The 22,008-nt window shown below is 39.8% G+C and overlaps 1 protein-coding gene across 1 annotated transcript in view; it reads left to right on the top strand.

Annotated features, from left to right (window-relative positions):
* LOC143024007 (glutamate receptor ionotropic, delta-1-like) overlaps window positions 1-18,322 on the top strand; it is an 87,838-nt gene extending 69,516 nt beyond the window's left edge. The window contains exons 11-14 of the mRNA XM_076182698.1: window positions 12,011-12,138; window positions 13,568-13,728; window positions 17,786-17,908; window positions 18,048-18,322. Coding sequence (XP_076038813.1) covers window positions 12,011-12,138; window positions 13,568-13,728; window positions 17,786-17,908; window positions 18,048-18,322 — 687 coding nt within the window. The remainder of the gene's footprint in view (window positions 1-12,010; window positions 12,139-13,567; window positions 13,729-17,785; window positions 17,909-18,047) is intronic.
* Window positions 18,323-22,008: the final 3,686 nt, after the last annotated feature.

Here is a 22,008-nt window from a genome sequence, read left to right as displayed (position 1 = left end):
ATTGAATGCTCACTCAAAGAAGGAAAACTACAAGGAGACTGGAAAAATGCCAATATAGTGCCGATATATAAAGGGGGAAATAAGGAAGACCCAACAAATTATAGACCGGTGTCTTACAATACTTAAAAATTGTAAGAGAATCATCAAAGATAGATGAACAAAATATCTAGAGGAGAATGATATACTGAACCCGAGGCAATTTGGATTCAGACAAGGAAGATCATGTACCACTAATTTAATTTGTTTCTATTCAAGATTGATAGATATATTGCAAGAAAGGGATGGCTGGGCAGACTGTGCATTCCTGGACCTACAAAAGGCATTTGATAAGGTACCACACAGAAAATTACTATATAAACTGGAAACAATAGGAGGCATATATGGAAAACTATTGAATTGGATGGAGGACTTCCTACATGGAAGAATAATGAAAGTGGTGCTCAGAGACAAATATTCAAAATGGGAAGAAATGAGTAGTGGCGTCCCACAGGGGTCAGTACTAGCTCCGATAATGTTTGCTATATATGTAAATGACATGGACGAAGGCATTGAAAGTTACATGAACTGCTTTGCGGATGACGCAAAATTATTAAAGAGAATAAACTCCGAAATAGACTGTGACTCATTGCAGAGGGATCTGAACAAAGTCTCAGAGTGGAGCAAGAGATGGGAGGTAGAATTCAACATCAAGAAGTGCAGTATAATTGAATTTGGAAAAAGCAAGAAGAGAATAACAGGACAGTATAAAATTGATGGAAAAGAAGTAAAGAAAGTAAATTCTGAAAGGGACCTAGGAGTAATCATCACCAAAGACATGTCGCCAGATAAACATATAAATAAAATAGTCGGAGAAACATACAATTTGTTGAGATCAATAAAGGTGGCCTTTAAATACCTGGATAAGGAAATGATCAAGAAAATATTACAAACACTGATAAGGCCAAAACTGGAATATGCAACGCTGATATGGTTACCCAGTCCAAAAAAGAATATAGGAAAATTAGAAAGAATACAGAGAGCAACGACAAAGTTGGTCCCAACACTTGCAAACCTGACATATTAACAAAGACTAGTCGAGCTGGAATTGCCAACCCTAGAACAAAGAGGAGAATGGGGGGACCTACTAACCATCTCCAGAATTATGAATGGAAAAGAATGCCTTGATAGGGAGGACTTATTAAAGCGGGACAGAGGAAAAACAAGAGGACATGCAACGAAACTCAAAAAGGATAACTACAGAAGAGACCTGAAAAAGAACAGCTTCCCACACAGAGTGATAAATATATGGAACACATGGGATGAAGAAATAGTGTATGCAAACACAATACAAGAATTTAAGAACAAACTTGATCTTGCGAGATACAAAAACGGGTCACTAAGAGCATAGCTCCCCTTCCCGTATAATACAACTAGGTAAATACACACACACACACACACACACACACACACACACACACACACACACACACACACACACACACACACACATATATATATACATATATATATATATATATTTATATATATACAGTATATACATACACACACATATATATATATATATATATATATATATACTCGTATACCCTATCCCTCACGTTTTGGATAGATTTAGATTTGAGAATCTTAATGACTACAAAAGCTATGTCGATTCAGAGACGAGAAACCTTGCAAGTTCTCCCGTATCGAATAGGTTTTGTATGAAAGGTAAGACAAAGAGCAGCTCTCTCTCTCTCTCTCTCTCTCTCTCACACACACACACACACACACACACACACACACACACACACACACACACGCACATACACACACACACAGTCGCAGGACCCACTGCTAACTGCCACGTCTCTGCTGATGGCAAACAGGGAAATTCCTCATAGAAATATGGGGCTACATTCATAATGACATCATAATACCGTCATAATGACGGCGTGGACCACTGGGTACCCATTAGATAAGAACATGGGAACATAAGAATGGTGGAGACTGCAAAAACCATAAGGCCTACTCTAGGTAGTTCCAGGTCCATTACTGCCAAAATTCCTTCATAACATATATAACGATTATAAATAACATTACGTTATAACTGTGTATAAAGTTTGACTGTTAAAAAATCTGGGAGCTACAAAAGTTCTCTAACTTGGAGCTGAACGAACTCCCGAAGATTTTAAGTAGAATTCTAACTGCCGTCATGACGTGATTTTCACAGAGTTCCCGAGTTCATAGCTCATGTATGTATATACTGTATATACAGTATATATATATATATATATATATATACAGTATATATATATATATATACAGATATATATATACATATATATATAATATATATATATATATATGTACAGGGAGCTCCAAAAAAGATGTAACTAGTTTGATTGGTCTTTATTCAGACAGACTTTGAATAACAAGCTTAATACGCGAGATACATAAAGTCAATAAGGTTGGATTATGTCTGAAAGTCAAACAAACTTCTGGTAGTGCACATGCTCGATATGAGCCCCATTTCTGTTGAAACATGCTTTCACGCGGACGCAGAAATTCTGGCCAACTTTTTTCCATGTTTCAGCGGAAACTTCAGCTACATAAGCTGCCACATTCTGCTTTAGATCAACCTGTATTTGAGGTCTGTTGGCATAGACCTTCCCCTTTGCTGCTCCCCAGAACCAGAAATCAAGTGGATTTAAGTCAGGGCTGTGGGGGGCCCACTCATGATCTGTGTTGAGGCTGATGAGACGATTCCGGAAGAGTCCCCTGAGATGATCCAATGATGCGTGGGCTGTATGAGGTCTTGCACCATCCTGCATGAACCAAGCAAGCCTTAACTGTCCTTGGGTTAGCCTCTGAGTCAGTTCACCGTGAAACTGATCAAGAATGGCGATATAACGTTCACTGTTGATGGTAACGGTGCGCCCATTTTCCTCGAACCAGTAAGGTCCCAGCAGACCGCGCTTTGCATTGAACGCCACAAATGCAGTGACCTTCGGACCTTTGAGGCGCTTCTCATTGATTTCTTCTGGCTTCTCTTCTCCCCAAAACACATTGTTGTGGTTATTAACAGCCCCATTAAGATGAAAGTGTGCTTCATCACTAAACCAAATGTGATTGAGCCAGTTGGGAGTTTGCTCGAGCTTTTCATTCAGCCAGTCGCACATCTCGATTCTCTTCTCTTTGTCCTGTTGCTGCAGCACATGGTGAGTTGAAATTCTAAATGGGAACAGCTTCAGGTCCTTCCTCATAACTCTCAAAAGTGTAGTTGGAGAGAGAGCCAGCTCTTGAGCGCGGATTCGGTAAGATTTCTTCGGACTCCTAACCACCGACTCACGGATTTGCTCCCTCTTCTCCGGAGTGATGATCGGTCGCCGGCCACTTCTTCCCTTGTGGACGTGATCCAGGATTTTCTCCTTTTCGAAATGCTCCACAATCCTCTGTATTTTCAAATCTGTAAGTCCTGCACACTCAGACTTAGATTTGTGACCCTGGTGTGTGCTGAACCGACGGCGGACTTCTGCGGGTGACTTGGTTTCATACCAGAGTTGGACGATTTTCACCTTCTGCTCTAGCGTGTACATTTTGCATACAATCTTACAATCTGGAAAACAAGAAAAACAAAGACATGTTAACAAATCCAATCTAGTTGACTATGTAACCTGAAAAGGAAAAGTCCGTGCGCGCCCCAACAGATTTATTATAGCCGATCAAAGTAGTTACATCTTTTTGGAGCTCCCTGTATATATATATATATATATATATATATATATATATATATATATATATATATATATATATACATATATATGTATGTGTGTGTGTAGGTAACGTTTAACGAGTAACGGGTAACCGGATAATAAACCAGGTAATTTACTTTGTCTTATGAAAAACTTTTATCGACAATTGCGGATGTGTTCGAGTTTTTCGTTATAATAATAACAACATAATTTTCCGATTCAAGAAAATATAAAAGAGGAAAAAACAAAGCAAGAGGAGGAGGAGGTAGAAGGGAGGAAGAGGAGGAGGAAGAGGAAGAGGAGGAGGAAGAGGAGGAGGAAGAGGAAGAGGAGGAGGAGGAAGAGGAGGAGGAGGAAGAGGAGGAGGAGGAAGAGGAGGAGGAGGAAGAGGAGTAGGTAGAGGGGAGGAAGAGGAGGAGGAGGATGAGGAGGAGAAGGTAGAAGGGAGGAAGAGGAGGAGGAGGAAGAGGAGTAGGTGGTGGGGAGGAAGAGGAGGAGGAAGAGGAAGAGGAGGTAGAGGGGAGGAAGAGGAAGAGGAGGAGGAGGAGGAAGAGGAAGAGAAGGTAGAGGGGAGGAAGAGGTAGAGGAAGAGGAGGATAAGGTAGAGGGGAGGAAGAGGAGAAAGAGGAAGAGGAGGAAGCGGAATAGGTAGAGGGGAGGAAGAGGAGGAGGAGGAGGAGGAGGAGGAGGAGGAAGAGGAGGAGAAGGAGGAAGAGGAGGAGAAGGTAGAGGGGAGGAAGAGGAGAAGGAGGAAGAGGAGTAGGTAGAGGGGAGGAAGAGGAGGAGGAAGAGGAGTAGGTAGAGGGGAGGAAGAGGAGGAAGAAGAGGAGGTAGAGGGGAGGAAGAGGAGAAGGAGGAGGAAGAGGAAGAGAAGGTAGAGGGGAGGAAGAAGAGGAGGAAGATGAAGAGGAGGAGAAGGTAGAGGGGAGGAGGAGGAGGAGGAGGAAGCGGAGTAGGTAGAGGGGAGGAGGAGGAGGAAGTGGAGTAGGTAGAGGGGAGGAAGAGGAGGAGGAGGAGGAGAGGTGAGGAAGAGGAGGAGGAGAAGGAGGATGGAAGGAAGAGGTGGATTAGAAGTAGGGGGAGAGGGAGGAGGGGAGGGGAGGAGGAGGAGGAGGAGGAGGAGGAGGAGGAGGAGGAGGAGGAGGAGGACGAGGTGGAAGAGATGGAGTAGAGAAAGAAGTAGAGGAGGAGGAAGAGGAGAAAGATGAGGAGTAGGTAAAGGGGAGGAAGAGGAGGGCAAGAGGGAAGAGGAGAAGGAAGAGGAGGAAGAAGGGATGGAGAAGAGGAAGAAGTGGAGGAGGAGGAGGAGGAGAAGGAGGAGGATTACCACAGGTCACCAGCGATTCTATTTATACGGCAAGAGAAAGAGGAAGAGAAGGAAGAGGAGGAAGAGGAGGAAGAGGAGGAGGAGGAAGAGGAAGAAAAATAAGAGGAGGAAGAGAAAGATAAATAACAGGTATAGGAAACGGAAGTGAGAGAGGAGGAGGAGAAAGAGGAGGAAGAGAAACAGGAGTAAGGGGAGGAGGAGGAGGAGGAGGAAGAGAAACAGGAGGAAGAAGGAAAAGAGGAGGAAGAGGAGGAAGGGATTACGGAAGAGGAGGGAAAGGAGGAAAAGGAAGAAGAGAAGGAAGAGGGAAATGAGGAAAAGAAGGAAGAGGAGGAAGAGATTACGGAGGAGGAGGGAAAGGAGGAAGAGGAGGAAGAGAGGGAAGAGGAAGAGGAGGAAGAGGAGGATAATCGGAAAAGATGAAGAGGAGGAGGAAGAACGATGATGAAGAGAGGAGGAAGAGGAGGAAGGGAAGGAAGAGGAAGAGGAGGAGGAAGAACGATGATGAAGAGAGGAGGAAGAGGAGGAAGGGAAGGAAGAGGAAGAGGAGGAGGAAGAGGAGGACGAAGAGGGGGAAGAAGAGGAAGAGGAGGAAGAGGAGGATGATCGGAAAAGAGGAAGAGGAGGAGGAAGAGGAGGAAGAGGAGGACGAAGAGGGGGAAGAAGAGGAGGAGGAGGAAGAGGAGATTGATCGGAAAAGAGGAAGAGGAGGAGGAGGAGCAGGAGCAGGAGGAGGAGGATCGGAAGAGATTAGGGAATATGCTTTCCCTCCTCCTCTTTCTCTTCTTCGTATTTCTCTTCTTCTTCCTCCTCCTCCTCCTCCTGGTCCTTTTCCTCTCCCTCATATTTCTTTTCCTCCTCTTCCTCTTCCACCTCCTTTTATTCCTCCTCCTCCTCCTCCTCCTCCTCCTCCCCTCCTGTTCCTCCTCCTTTTCCTCTCCCTCATATTTCTTTTCCTCCTCTTCCTTTTCCTCCTCCCCTCCTTATTCCTCTTCCACCTCCTTTTCTTCTTCCTCCCCCTCCTCCTCCTCCTCCTCCTCCCCCTCCTCCTGTCCTCGTTGTGTTTGTTTCTCAATCCAATTACACGAAGGTTCAAAGGGTTCAGAGGGAGGGGGGAGACGCAAAGAGCGTCACGCAACGTCTTACCATTGGGGGGGGAGGAGGAGGAGGAGGAAGAAGAGGATGAAGGGGTGCAGGAGGAGAAAGATGATGAGGAGGAGGAGGAGGAGCAGGAGGAGCAGGAAGAAGAGGAAGAGGAGGAAGAGGGAGAGGAGGAGCAGGAGGAAGAAGAGCAGGAGGAAGAGGAGGAGCAGGAGGAGGAGGGAGAGGAGGAGGAGGGGAAGATGAGGAGGAGGGGAAGAGGAGGAGGGAAAAGAAGGAAGTGGAGGAGGAGGAAGAGGAGGAGGTGGAGGGGAAAGAGGAGGAAGGAAAAAGAAGGAAGTGGAGGAGGAGGAGGGGGAAATTTAGAAAGAGGAGGTGGAAAAAAGGAAGAGGAGGAGGAGGAGGAGGAGGAGGGGGAAGAGAAGGGGGAAATAAGGAAGAGGAGGAGGAGGAGGAGGAGGAGGAGGAGGAGAAGTAAAAGGAGGGGTTAAGAGGAGGAGAAGGGGAAGGAGTGCAGGAGGAAGAGGAGGAGGAGGAGGAGGAGGAGGAGGAAGGGATGCAAGAGGAAAAGAGACAGGAGGGGAAAGAGGAGGAGGAAGAGGAGGAAGAGGAGGAAGAGGAGGAGGAAGATGAGGAAGAAGAAGAAGAGGAGGAGGAGATGGGGTGGAAGAATGGGAAGAGTAGGAGGAGGGAAAGGAAAAGAAAGTGGAAGAGGAAGAGGAGGAGGAGAAGGAGGAAGAGGAGGAGGAAAAGGAAGAAAAGATGGAAGAGGGGAAAGAAGAGGAGAGGGAAGAGGAGAAAGAGGAGGAAGAGGTGGAGGAAGAGAAAGAGGAGAGGAAGAGGAGGGGAAGGAAGAGGAGAAGGAAGATGAGAAGGAAGAGGAGAAAAAGGAGGAAGAGGTGGAGGAGGAGAAAGAGGAGGGGAAGAGGAGAAGGAAGAGAAAGAAGGGGGGGTGAGTTTTGCGCGCGCGAGCACACACACACACACACACACACACACACACACACACACACACACACACACACACACACACACGCACGTCCACACACACACACACACACACACATGTCCACACACATACATACACACACACACACACACACACACACGCACAAACACGCACACACGCACGCACACACACACGTTCACACACACACACACACACGTCCCCACACACACATTCACTCTAGCGTAAAAATACACACACATACACTCGTGTATAAAACATACATACATACACTCTAGTGTAAAAATATACACATGCATACATTCGTGTAAAAAACATACACACATACATACAATCTAGTGTAAAAAACACACACATAAACTCTAAGGTAAAAAACATACACATACACTCTAGTTTAAAAAAGGCATACGCACACATACACTGTAGTGTAAAAAACACACACACTCATACACTTTAATGTAGAGTAAAAACATACAGATACACTCGTGTGGAAAACATATACACACGTACGCTCGTATAAAAAGCATACACACATACATACACTATATAGTGTAAAACACACACACACACACACACACACACACTGTGTAAGAAACATACACTCTAGTAAAAAATGCGCACACATACATTAGTGTTAAAAGAAAACACATTACATCACAGAGGATATGGAGAGGCCATAGGTCTTTAAGATTACAGTTATGTTTGATATATTTCTATATATAAGAGTTCGTTTATAAAAAAGTAAAATATATTGTATTTATACAACGGGTATTATGATTTATTTGCATAATTATGAAATGTTTTGTGTCGGTGTTTTTTGTCCGTAGATTATTTTTTTTTTTCGTTAATTAGTTTTATTTAGTGACATTATCTTCTTTAAGAAAAAAATAGTATTGACCAAAATTAAATAATTTTTAAAGTGTTCCACTTTATTGTTTAGGATACTACAAAAACCAAAAACTAAAAAAAAATAATTTATATTTTTCATTCACAGAAACAAGACCAAAAATTAAATAAAATAAAAATGAAAAAGGCGAGATGAGGTTGGGTTGTGACCGTGATAGGCGGAGCCAAAATCTCGGCCAGCCAATCAGAGCGCAGCTCTTACCAAACCAGGCCACGCCCCTTTCTCGCTCCAGCCAATGGCGTTCTTGAATTGGTTTTACAGTTCCTTTGGATCAAGACACACAAACTAAAATTGCACAGTTGGAGACAGATATCTTCTCTCTCACACGCACGTCCCATCCATGCTCTCTCTCTCTCTCTCTCTCTCTCTCTCTCTCTCTCTCTCTCTCTCTCTCTCTCTCTCTCTCCCCTATGTATATATATATATATGTATGTGTGTGTGTGTGTGTATGCGTGTATCAAATTCATGTGTACACTTACATATGCAATATATGCACATGCACAATACATGGATATATTATTTCGTATGTGTGTGTGTGTGCGTGCACACATACATGTATGTATGTATGTTCATGAGAGACACTCTATGTATAAAACACAAAGTCTACAATCAATGTATTATGGCAAAAATTATACAGGTTGGTCTAAAAGTAGGTGGGCAGTAAATAGTAAAAAAATATTTATCATTATGGGTTCCCTGAATGATCTGAAAAGAAAACACATTAAATTTAAACAATTGTAGTTACAACATCTTAAATAATATAGCACAAATACCATAGTTACATAGAACGTCATTGTAATCTTTTAAATCGAAAGACAAACCTAGTCCACATATTGCCCACTCGCTTTTGGACCAACCTGTAAATATGGAAATATAGATGACTTGGAAACTGACGAAGACGATGAGGACAAAGCCATAACGCGCAGAGGAGAATGGAGGGGTCGATGTAGTACCAATTTTACTGTATAATGTATTTAGTGCATCAACAATATATCGATTTAACATTAGTTATATAATGAAATATTCAAATTAGCTTGAACTTTATATACAGTGCTTATTTTAAGAAATAAAGCATCACAATGAAATAATAATTAAATAAAAAGGTGTATTATACTTGATCCACGGCAGTGGGCGAGATACAGGTATGACCCGTCATCCATGAGGAGCTAAGAGGGGAAGTGGGGGGGGGGGAAGGGTGGTGGAGGTACGTGCCTTTGATTTGGCTACCTCCCTTATAAGGGGGAAAAAGCTCTCGGTATATGGATTACAATTGGTTGGAAAATGTTTGGTAAGTGCAAAATCATGTCTCGAACTCAGTTTACAATCAGTGTCTAATGCCAGCAATAATCTACGGAAAACTGACGAAGGCGATGGAGGCAAAGCTAAAGAGAGCACAGAAGAGAAACGAGAGATCAAGGGTGGGAATAACACTGAAAAAGAGACAGAAAGAGAGCAAGTTGGGAAAGAGGTTATTGGTAAAAGAGAGGAAGTGGAATCGGGCAGGTCATTTACCGTGAACGAATTATTAACAATGGAGCTAGTGTGTTACTGACTGGACGCCGAGAGATGGGAAACGTGTAAGAGGGAGACCAGACAGAAGGTGAAGAGACAATATAGAGAGAGAAGTTTGCAGGAGCGAAGTGGCAGAGGTTGGCGCAGTCATGCGAGTCATGTATCACAAGTAACCAACAGTCGGAGTACAAGAAAACTTGAGAGAACGTTTAATTTTCATATCTCAGCTGTCAGATGCAACCCTCTTCAGGACGTGCAACAAAGTAGAAACGGTAGGACATATATACTCCTTTGACATAAGGAGGGGAATGAAATAGGGACATGTCCTACCACTTCTACTTCCTTGCACCTCCTGAAGAGGGTTGCAACCGGTAGCCGACTCTGTTATCTGTGAGATTTACAAATGTGGTAATACATTTCTTTATATATATATATATATATATATATATATATATATATATATATATATATATATATATATATATATATGTATATATGCAACAGTGACCGCTGGGAAAGAGAAATTAAATTACGCAAAGCGCTTTCGTACATTACATCCAGCTGGATATAATACACAAAAGCGCTTTGATCCGTTTATTTTTTCTTTCCTAGTGGTCACTCTTGCACAACTGAACACGTTACCATTATTACTTACTGGCATACACACAAACACACACACACACACACACACACACACACACACACACACACACACACACACACACACACACACACACACACACACACACACACACACACACACACACACACACACACACACATATATATATATATATACACTAGTATATACCAAAACTAGTTATATCGTACTAATATTGAAGACTCAATGTACCTATAATACATATCTAAGCCGACTTGATATCAATATGATTTATTCGTTATGATTGTTATATTCTATAGTTTATAGTCTCTCATATTCGTTATTAACATTATATCAGTTATAGTCATTATTCAAATATGAGAGTTACGTTCGTTATATCACTCATCTCTGTTATGACGGTTTTGACCGTTATTTCCGTTAACTCGTTTTAATATTTTAGTAAATATTGTTGTTGTTTGGCGTTGTTGTTATTATTATTATTATTATTATTATTATTATTATTATTATTATTATTATTATTATTATTATCATTATTATTATTATTATTATTATTATTATTATTATTATTATTATTATTATTATTATTATTATTATTATTATTATTATCATTATTATTATTATTATTATTATTATTATTATTATCATTATTATTATTATTATTATTATTATTATTATCATTATTATTATTATTATTATTATTATTATTATTATTATTATCATTATTATTATATTTTTATTATTATCATTACTTTCATCATTACCATTACATTTATTACTATTAGTGATGGAATGATACCAACATTTTTGACGATTCCGATACTGCTCTAAACTTCCGATTCCGATAAATGATTAATAGGTGTACTTTGTTCATAAAGTATTTGTTTCCCAAACCACTGCAGAGCTTGAAAATAACCACGCGAATTATCAAAATTGTAGGTATCGGAATCGGAAAAGTATCGGAATTGGACCCCCACCGATATCGGAACTTTAGAACAGTTTCGGTACTCGTATCGGAATCGTTAATCATAAGAACATCAAAATAAAGGAGACTGCAAGAGACCCTAAGGCCTGCACTAGGCAGTTCCATATTCCTTACCACCTGTTATCCCTATCCATAAAGTTGATCTAGCCTTCTTTTAAAACAACCAATTATAATTGTTTCAGCGCTCACTAACTACATCACGGTTACTAAGTCCATTCCATTCGTTAACCACTCTGTGGGTAATCCAGTTCTTGCTACTTCCTTCTTAAACCCAAATTTGTCCAGTTTAAGCCCACTACTGCGAGTCCTGCCCTGTTGTCTTAATATGATGACCTTACCTGCATGACCCTTGTTAAAGCCCTCGACCCATTTGAATAGCTCTATTAGATCACCCGGCACTCTTCGTCTTTCCAGAGAGCCCAAGTTAAAGTGCATAAGCCTGTCTTCGTAGGATCCATTTTTTAAATCTTTGGGTTTTTCCCCCCCTTACAAGGGGAGTAGCCAAAACCAAAGGCATAAATCCACTCCCACCCATTTGATCCCTCACCCACTCCACTCCACTCCCATCCATCACCCTTCCTTCCCTCAATCTATTCTTGGCTTTTCTTGTTAGATCAACTCTTTGGCAAGTTACCATCACTACTAGGAACTGCCTAGTGTAGGCCTTATGGTCTCTTGCAGTCTCCTTCGTTTAAATGTTCTTATGTACTATTCATGTTAGATGAACTCTTTAATATCGTACCATCACTACTATTCCTGTTGGATAAACCCTCTGGTAAATTACCGTCACTACTAGGAACTGCCTAGTTTAGGCCTTATGGTCTGTTAGATCACTAGTATTCAAGTTGGGTATCGCACCAGGTAATGTCGGAGGACTTCAGTGTCACCGGCGACTGCAACTTCTACATGGCCCGCGAGGACTTCAAAGCCATGCCAATGTCCCTCGGGTTCCAGAAGGGCCATCCGCTGTTCGAGAGGGCCAACAAATGGTAAGCCAGCTCCAGGCCCCTTCACACTGGGCAATTTGTAGTCGATTCTTGTGAACCGGGTCACACTGGTGGGTTCTCGTGAATATAAGAGCTTCACACTGGGCAATTTGTAGTCGATTCTTGTCAACCGGGTCACACTGGGTAGGTTCTCGTGAATATAAGAGATTCACACTGGGCCATTTGTAGTCGATTCTTGTGAACCGGGTCACAAGAATATAAGAGCTTCATACTGGACTGCTTAGTGTAGGCCTTATGGTCTCTAGCAATTTCCTCTATTCATATATCCTTAAAGTATTTCTTTCCAAACAGGTCCCTAGGCACCTTCTCCGGCTTCAGAAGAAGCACTTAGGCCTTGTTCACACTAGCGGTTTGAACCGCAGCGGTACCGCATAGTCAGGTAAATTCTGCGCGATTGTGTATGAACGCCTCCATTGACTTACTCTGTAACTGAACCGCCGCAGTTGAAACCGCTAGTGTGAACAGGGCCTTATGTTCTCATGTTTCATGGTGACAATTACTAACATGATCCTCCTTTGCCAGGACCTTACAAATCAGTCCCCTCCGCGTGACGTCACAAAGGACACGCTGCGACCTGACCACACACCTGCCTGTGACAGCGTGACCCAATCCGATGTAATTATGAGTAATTACGTCAGATTGGGTCACGCTGGGTCACGCTGTCACAGGCAGGTGTGTGGTCAGGTCGCACCCCGTCCCTTCTGATACCACGTGACATATCGTACCACGTGTGTAACACGTGGTTCGTACAGTTTCATGATGACCGCCACTAGCCAACTTCTCCTCGTCTCCTCCATTATTGAACTTACAGCCCACTATCGGAAATATGATAAGAAATAGAAGAATCTGTATATTTCGACCATTCTTTGTAGTCCTCTTCATCTGCTGAGGTGGACCACAGAGAGTGGTCGAAATATACAGTCTTCTATATCTTATCTTATTTTCCGATAGTGGGTTGTAAGTGTAATTTCACCAATATGCTACGACATTGTTTTTATCTCCTCCATTATTATATCCCTATGTATCATGGGAGGATCCGCCGGTTGAAACCGCTAGTGTGAACAGGGCATTCCTAAGGAACCCTCTACATTATTATGTCCCTACTATGTATCATGGCGACAAGTACTGACCTATTCCTCCTCCTCTCCGACCCTGGGAGGATCCGCCGGTTGAAACCGCTAGTGTGAATAGGTTATTCCTAAGGAACCCTCTACATCCTTATGTCCCTACTATGTATCATGGCGACAACTACTGACCTATTCCTCCTCCTCTCCGCCCCTGGGAGGATCCGCCGGTTGAAACCGCTAGTGTGAACAGGGCATTCCTAAGGAACCCTCTACATCCTTATGTCCCTACTATGTATCATGGCGACAACTACTGACCTATTCCTCCTCCTCTTTGCCCCTGGGAGGATCCTCCGGTTCGTGGAGCGGGGAATGGTGGCCAACTGGATCGCCCAGGAGATCCCGAACAGCACATCCTGTCAAGGACTTCCCGGGTCAAGTCTGGTCGGAGTCAGACGTCCTCTCTCCCTTCAAGACTACTATGGCGTTCTCAGCATCTTCACTGGAGGTATGTGGGTGGTAGGGTCTGGGTTAGGTGGTAGGGGGGTTTTAAGGGGGGTTCTAAGGGGGTTTTGGGGAGTTAAGGGGATCATTGGATTTGGGGGTAAGGGAGGAAAGGGGGGGAGTGAGCAGGAGATAAAGAACTCTAAAGGGTGAAGGGGAAAGGGGGGACTTGGGGTGAGGGTAAGAGGTTCTCGGAGGGGGGAAATGGGTAAAGGGGAAAGGGGAGATAAGATGTTCTCAGGAGGAAGTTGGTAAGGGGGAAAGGGGGGAAAGGGGTAAGGGGCCTTGGGTGAATGATATAAGGATAGGGAGGGGGTAAGGGGGCTCCTAAGGAGTGGGAGGGACCCTAAGGGCCAGTGGTCAGGGTTAGGGAATCGAAGTTAGAGTCCAAACCCCAATCTTTGGGGAATAGCACGTGACTCTGGTCCGTAGAAGTGCCACGAAAGTTCCTAAGACGACTGTATGTAGCTTGTGGGATACTTGCTGGCCGTGCGGTTTTGGGCGGAAATATCACGAATGGGGCCGGTTCGAGGCTGCCTGGCGGAACTGTGAGTTCGCAAACTACACTAAATTACCAGATGAAAATAAATAAATAAATAAATTAATAGATAAATAAATAAAACAAAATCAATCTTCCGGTGATGTAGGCAAGGTCATAATATCAAGGCAGCAGTTCAGGATTCAGATTTAAATTGAACAAATTTAGGTTTAAGGAGAAAATAGGCAAGAACTAGTTTACCTAACAGAATGGTTAACGAATGGAATAAACTTGGTAACTGTGATGTAGTTAGTGAGCGCTGAAATAATATATAATTAGTCGTTTTAATATATAACTTTATGAATGGGGATGACAGGTGATAAGGGACAGGGAACTGCCTAGTGTAGACCTTAGGGTCTTTTGCACTCTCCTCTATTCTTAAGTTCTAATGACAGGTGGTAAAGGACATGGAACTGCCTAGTGCAGGCCTTATGGCCTCTTGCGGTCTCTTTCATTCCTATGTTCTTATACTCCTGACATGGGAAATCCTGTAAAGAAACAATTCAGTCATTACCCCCCTGGGCGAAGCGGTCCGAGGGGGGAGGGATTCCGGAGGGGGAGGGGGGGAATTGGCGACGTGTCCCCCCCTCTCCCCACCCCCGGGGGGGGAGAGGGGACAGTCGACGAGGTTAATGAGGGTCACAAGACGAAGACTGTCTTCCAAACTTGTGTCATGTTTTTGATGGGAAAGGCAAATCGTGTTGGGGGGCGTTGCGTCCGACCTTATGGAGCGCTGTTCCCTGTCCACGACTTTGGGTCTTTGACGCTAACTTCGGGAACACTAAGGTTCTCTCAACTTATTCCACTCTATTCCACCTCCTCCTTCAGAAATTTTCAATATTCGGGTAGATCCACTTCATTTTTCTCATTAGTCCCCACCCCTACAAAAAAAAGTAAAAAACAAAATAAATAAATAAATAAATAGATAAATAAATAAATAAATAGATAAATAAATAAATAAATAAATAAATAAAAGATATAAAAATGGAATAAAATAAAATAAACAAATAAAATTAAAATAAACAAATTAATATATGAAATAAATAGAGGAATAAAAAAATAAAGGAATAAATAACTAAATGGAAAAATAAATGGAAAATAAAATAAAATAAACAAATAAATGGAAAACAAAATTAATTAAATAAATAAATAGAAAATAAAATAACTAAATAAATAGAACAAATAAACAAAATAGTAATTATAACAATAAAATGTTGATAACGAGAAAGTCTTTGCATTATTACAAAGTTCACAATCGTAATTATATTTCCTCTGCCAGGACAGAGTGATGGATATTTTTCCAGTTTCTTCACATTATAAAGAAACGTATAATTTCTAACAGAAGCACAGTACTAAGAGCTAAATTAACCTACAGGGGTTATTACACTGGGCTAATTTTCCTCCGACATCCTACCTCCAACCTCCATTTGAATAACTAGAACATGACTTCTCTTACACAAATCTAGACTTCTCTAAGAACGTCTCAACAGTATGTCTAAGTTTACAACCTCTTAGTTCATCATTCAGTTTAGCTATATATGACGGGAAGATGATTTGACAGTTGGAGATTTGAAAATTCAAATATCTTAACCGAAGTCGTTTTTGCTCCAACGAACTCTCAACGGTCGGCGCTGGTCTTATGACGTTCTGTTTCCCTTCATCGACTTCGAGTTTCTTCACTAACTGCACTAAGGCTCGTTTCACACGTATTGACTTTTCGCCGTGCGCCGTCCACGACACGACGTCGTGCTCTCCAATAACCATGGGTGTCTATGGACGTTTTCACACGACTGCGACCACGTGTGAAAGCGTCCATAGATAACTATGGTCATTTGAGAGCACGACATGAGAAACAAGCCTAAGAGTTAACCTAATCTAACCTAACCTAACCTAACTAAACTCTGAAGTTCTCAACCTGGGTTCAGAACCGCTGTCACGCATCCTAACAGTCCAAAGATATAATGAGACAACAGTGACAACTTCACCCGCAGCTATTCAGCGCCTCCTGGCGTAATAAGCTCCTAACCTTCCTTTTATTAAAACAATATCGTTTTTTGGACATTCTTCAATGTTGGAAATACCTTCTATTTATTGGCAATTTACGTACATAACATAAGAATGGAGGAGACTGCAAGAGACCCTAAGGCCTACACTAGGCAGTTCCATGTCCCTTACCACCTGTCATCCTTATCCATCAAGTTATCTCATCTTCTCTTAAAACAATCCATTGTTTCAGCGTTCACTATGTGGCTACCAAGTCTATTCCATTTGTTAACCACTTTTGTTAAACCATTTCTTGCCTATTTCCTTCATAAACCTAAGCTTGTCCACTAAAAGTAACGCTTATACAAGTTTCATTCTTTAGGAAAACAACATTATATTTAGGATATACATCAACATGGGAAATATCTTACCCCACCATCTTGTTATTAAGAAACTAACTCGAAGAATTCATGCACGTCGTAAGGGTAATTTACTGTATTGAAAAGATTCTATTAGGATTTCATTATTACTTAAGAAAACAGTGTCGTATTTTGTGTGTCTTTCACGATCAGAAATATCTTATCCACCACCATCTTGCTCTAAGGAACCATCTCGAAGAATCAATGCACGTCGTAAGGGTAATTCACTGTATGAAAAGCTTATAATATGATCGTATTTTTACTTAAGAAAACAGTATCGTCTTAGAATATCCTTCAAACTCGGAAAGGCATTCATGCAACAATTATATCATATGAGGGACATGACATTCGGGGGTGTTTTCCCTGCAATGGTTCCTGGACTCCACATCTGGAGCGAACACCTTTGTTCTTAGGAAATCGACTTAAGACGAAGAATGTTTACACGACGTGATTAGGGCACAACAAGACACAAGAATCTTCCAGCCATTTTCATCACCCAAAGAGAGAGAGAAAAAAAAGAATTAGAAAAAAAAGCGGGAGAAGGAAATGGTAGTCGAAATTGAAAAGGTCATGCGAACACATCTAGAGGCGCCTTCTCCTCCTCCTCTTCCTTATCCTCCTCCTTCTTCCTTCCTCCTCCTCCCTTCAAGCATAGACCTGGAGCGCCTCTGGAGACCAGACGCCTTGTCGCTTCGGCCATGCGGAGAACAACGAACCACGGGAAGACTCTCTTTCCTTTTGAATACTTCAGAAGCCATCTTCCTTGGCCAACGGGCAACACCGATTCAGGACTCCCGTGGGCAAGAGGGTGGGGCGGCGGGGTGGGAGGCTTAACACACGCAAATCTTCCTCCAGCCAATCTGGGCGCGTCTTCCAGAGGGGAGGGGGCGGGGAGGGGAACCGGCCCCGGCGTTCTTGTGGCTTGTTGGAAAATGATGAGGTTTCGGGCTGAGGATCCGGGATTTGTTCTTGGGGACTTCGGGGGAGATCGGGAGCTCGGGACTTCGATGTCGGCGGTGGGAGGGGCGACTCGAACTCGGGGTGGCAAGATACACTCGAGAACTCGGTAACGAACTGGCGAGTTATTATCCGAGTTAAGAACGCAATTAAGAGTGTTGTAGTGAAACTTAAGAACGGACTTAAGGGTGATATAGTCAAACTTAAGGACCAACTTAAGGGTGTTATAGCCAAACTTAAGAACCAACTTAAGGGTGTTGTAGCCAAACTTAAGAACCAACTTAAGGGTATTATAGTCAAACTTAAGAAGGAATTTAGGGTGTTATAATCGAACTTAAGAACGGACTTAAGTGTGTTATAGTCAAACTTAAGATGGAACTTAAGGGTATTATAGTCAAACTTAAAAGGGACTTAAGGGTCTTAAAGTCAAACATAAGAACAGACTTAAGGGTGTTATAGTCAAACTTAAGAAAGGACTTAAGGGTGTTATAGTCAAACCTAAGAAGGAATTTAAGGGTGTAATAGTCAAAATTAAAAGAGACTTTAAGGGTGTTATAGTCAAACTTAAGAACGAACTTAAGGGTCTTAAAGTCAAACTTAAGAACCAACTTAAGGGTGTAATAGTCAAACTTAAGAACCAACTTAAGGGTGTTATAGTCAAACTTAAGAAGGAACTTCAGGGGTGTTACAGTCAAACTTAAGAACAAATTTAAGCTAAAACATAAAAGAGTTATTACCAAACTCAAGAACGAGTTATAGTCGATCTTAAAAACAAACTTCAGCTAATTATAATCGAACTAAAAAACGAACTTATTATCGAATTTATAAATGAACTTAAACGAGTTATAGTCAAACAAACGGGTTTAAGCTAAAATTTAAGCGAGACAAACTCGTACTCAATAACGAACTAGCGAGTTATTATAGAACTTAAACGAGTTATAATCTAAATTAAGAAGGAACTCAAGCAAATTATAGTAGAACATAGGAACGAAATAGCAATATATTATGAAAGTTAAGAACAAACTTAAGAAAGTTATAGTCATACTATAGAATGCGTTATAGTCGAACTAAGAACGTTTTAAAGCGATTTGTTATTGAACTTAAACGAGTTATTATCAAAGTTAAGAACGAATATGAGCAAATTATAATCGAACTCAAGGAAGAACTTAAATGAGTTATAGTCAAACATAAGAACGAACTTAACCGAGTTATCATGGAACTTAAGAAGAACCTGGCGACAGGAGACCTTTTGGTCCATAACTAGGTCGGATGCTGGAAAAATAATAATAAATAAGCAAATAAATAAAATAAATAAATAGACAATGATAAAGAATAAATACACCGAAAAATAACAATATAATAAAGAATAAAACTAATAGATGATAAAAATAAACATATAAATAATAACAAATAGATAAATGATAATAAAAATAAATAAATAAAATAGAATAAAACAAATGGCAGGCATTACAGCAAATTGCTTAGGTTTTTATTTAAATGAAGCATAAGAGTTCAAACTGTACTACATTATTGCACTGCCTCTGCAGCAGGATGTTTATTCCATTCATTAACTACACGGTTGGCGACGTTGTTTTACTCACTTAAGAACGAATTTAAGCGAATTATAGTCAAACTTAAGAACGAACTTAAGCGACTTATTAACGTCAAACTTAAGAACTTAAGGGACTTATCACAGCACTTAAGAACGAAATTAAGCGAACTATAGAAGAACTTAAACGAGTTATCATCGATCTCAAGACGGGACTTGAGCGAGATATAGTCAAAGTTCAGGACGAAGTTAATCGAGTTATAGTCGATTTCAAGAATTAACTTGAGCGAGTTACGTCAGAATTCAAATAATGGATTATACATAACTACCAAATAATCTTGCGTCCAAAGTCTTGATCAAAGTCAATAATTTCATTGCATAACTACTAAATATATCAAATTACAATTCCTAAATAAAGTACATAAAGAGAGAGAGAGACAGAGAGAGAGTGGGAAAGAGAGAAATAGAAAGATAAAGAGGGAATTAAAGAGAGAAAGTAAGATAGAAAGAGAGGAAAAGAGAGATGGAGAGAGAAAAAAGAGAGAAGAAGAGAGAGGGAAAGAGAGAGATAAAGAAATATAAACAGAGGGAGAAATAGTGAGAGAGATGAAGAGGAAAATGCAGAGATAAAGAGAGAAGTATGGACATTATTTCAAGAATGCGTCATTTATTTATTCACTTATTATTATCATTATTATTATTATTATTATTATTATTATTATTATTATTATTATTATTATTATTATTATTATTATTATTATTATTATTATTATTATTATTATTATTATTATTATTATTATTATTATTATCATTTATTTTTCGTTCACTTAAATATCCATTTTCATTTATCTGTTTATATATTAATTTGTTTGTTTTTATAATTTTCATGTATTTATTTATCTATTTATCAGCTTTTGTTAATTTGTCTTTATATCATTTTTATAACAATTTGTAATTTATCACTTATTTATCTATCAACATCCATTTATTCATTTATTTGTATTTTACCTCATCTCATTACATTTATTTATTTGAAAATTACTCAATCTCTTTATATTTATATATTTATTTAATTGTAATTCATCTCATCTCTTTATGTCTATCTATTTGTAATTCAATTACATAATTTATCAATTTATTCATTCATTTATTCATTTGCAATTTAATATAGTTTGATATAATAATATAATAACAATTTAATATGAATTTTAATTTGATTGTATTATTTGTTAATAATCTACGGGTGTGAGACTTGGAAGCTGACGAGGACGATGGAAACAAAGCTAAGGACTTCACAGAGGAGAATGGAGAGATCAATGATGGGAATAACACTGAGAGACCGAAAGAGAGCAAATTGGGTGAGAGAGCAGACTAGAGTGAAAGATATTGTGGAGACGGTAAAATAGAGGAAGTGGAATTGGGCAGGTAAGCTGGTGCGAACGACTGATGAGCGATGGAGCAAGTGTGTCACTGACTGGACGCCGCGAGATGGGAAGCGTGGAAGAGGGAGACCAGACAGAAGGTGGAGAAACGAGATCGAGAAGTTTGCAGAAGTGACGTGGCAGAGGATGGCACGGTCGTGTGATTCATAGAATGCTATGAAGGAGGCCTTTGTTCAGCAGTGGACTCAGGATGGCTGATTTGATTGATTGATTGATTGATTGATTTGTTAATTTATCATTCATTTGTCTATTCACTTATTTATACTTTAATTGTATTATTTAATCATTCATGTATTCATTTATTTAATCATTTATTGATTTATTTTCAATGTGAGAAAATGGGAGATACTCCTCTCCCACGTATAGCCGGTGACGGCTGATTGAATACAAATTATAATGAACAAATAAATATATAGATAAATATAATCATGTTAAATAAACAAATAATTGAATAGGATAATAGATAAACACATGAATATATAATTAAAATTATAATAAATGAGACACAAATAATTAAAAAGTGATAATAAATAAACAAACAAATATATAGAATAATAAAAGATAAATAAATAGATAGCATTAATAAATGGGAAAATATTAGATAAACATGTAAATAAACAAATAAATAAAATAATAACATAAATATGTAAACGAATAATAAATACAATTGTTAAGAATAAGCAAATAATTAAATTGGTATAAATTGAAAATAAAATAATCAGATAATGAGATAAAACCAATAATAATAAACAATCAAATAGATAAATAATTACAGATAAATGAATATATAGATAATTGATAAACAAAAATTTGATAAATAGATAAATAACAAATAATTCAAAACTTTGAATATATAAAAAAAAAAATTTTAGGAAATCCTTATAATATCTGTGTAGATTAGATAAGTGAAATATGTTATACTATTAACTCTTAAACTATTGAATTTAAACTATCTCTAATACCTCTTTAGGTGAATCATTTCATTATCTTGCTTTTTTTGCGTTTTTCATTTTTCATTTAATTTTGATTAACTTATTTATTTATTTATCTATTTTATTTGCAGAGTTGATATGCACATTTCTATTGTCGTTAACCAATTTTATTTATCTAAAAAATCTTAAAAAATAATAAATATATAGATAAATACATACATATACCGACGGCCATTTCCCCCTTACAAGGGAGGTAGCTAAAACACAAAGATATAAAATCCACTTCCACCCATTCCATCCCCACATACTCCACATTCTCCCCCTTCCCTCCCTCTAATCTTGGCTCCTCCTGGATGACGGATCATACCTGCATCTCGCCCACTACCCTGGGTCAGAAGCAGTGCAGCAAGACATATCACATCCACGGCAAAGCCGCTTCATTAAATCGGCGACCCATCCTCTCT

Source organism: Oratosquilla oratoria, unplaced genomic scaffold (genome assembly GCF_046742065.1).
Source record: "Oratosquilla oratoria isolate Oo_2021 unplaced genomic scaffold, ASM4674206v1 SCAFFOLD79, whole genome shotgun sequence".
Lineage (NCBI taxonomy): Eukaryota > Metazoa > Arthropoda > Malacostraca > Stomatopoda > Squillidae > Oratosquilla > Oratosquilla oratoria.
This window is presented reverse-complemented; position numbering and strand designations above follow the sequence as displayed.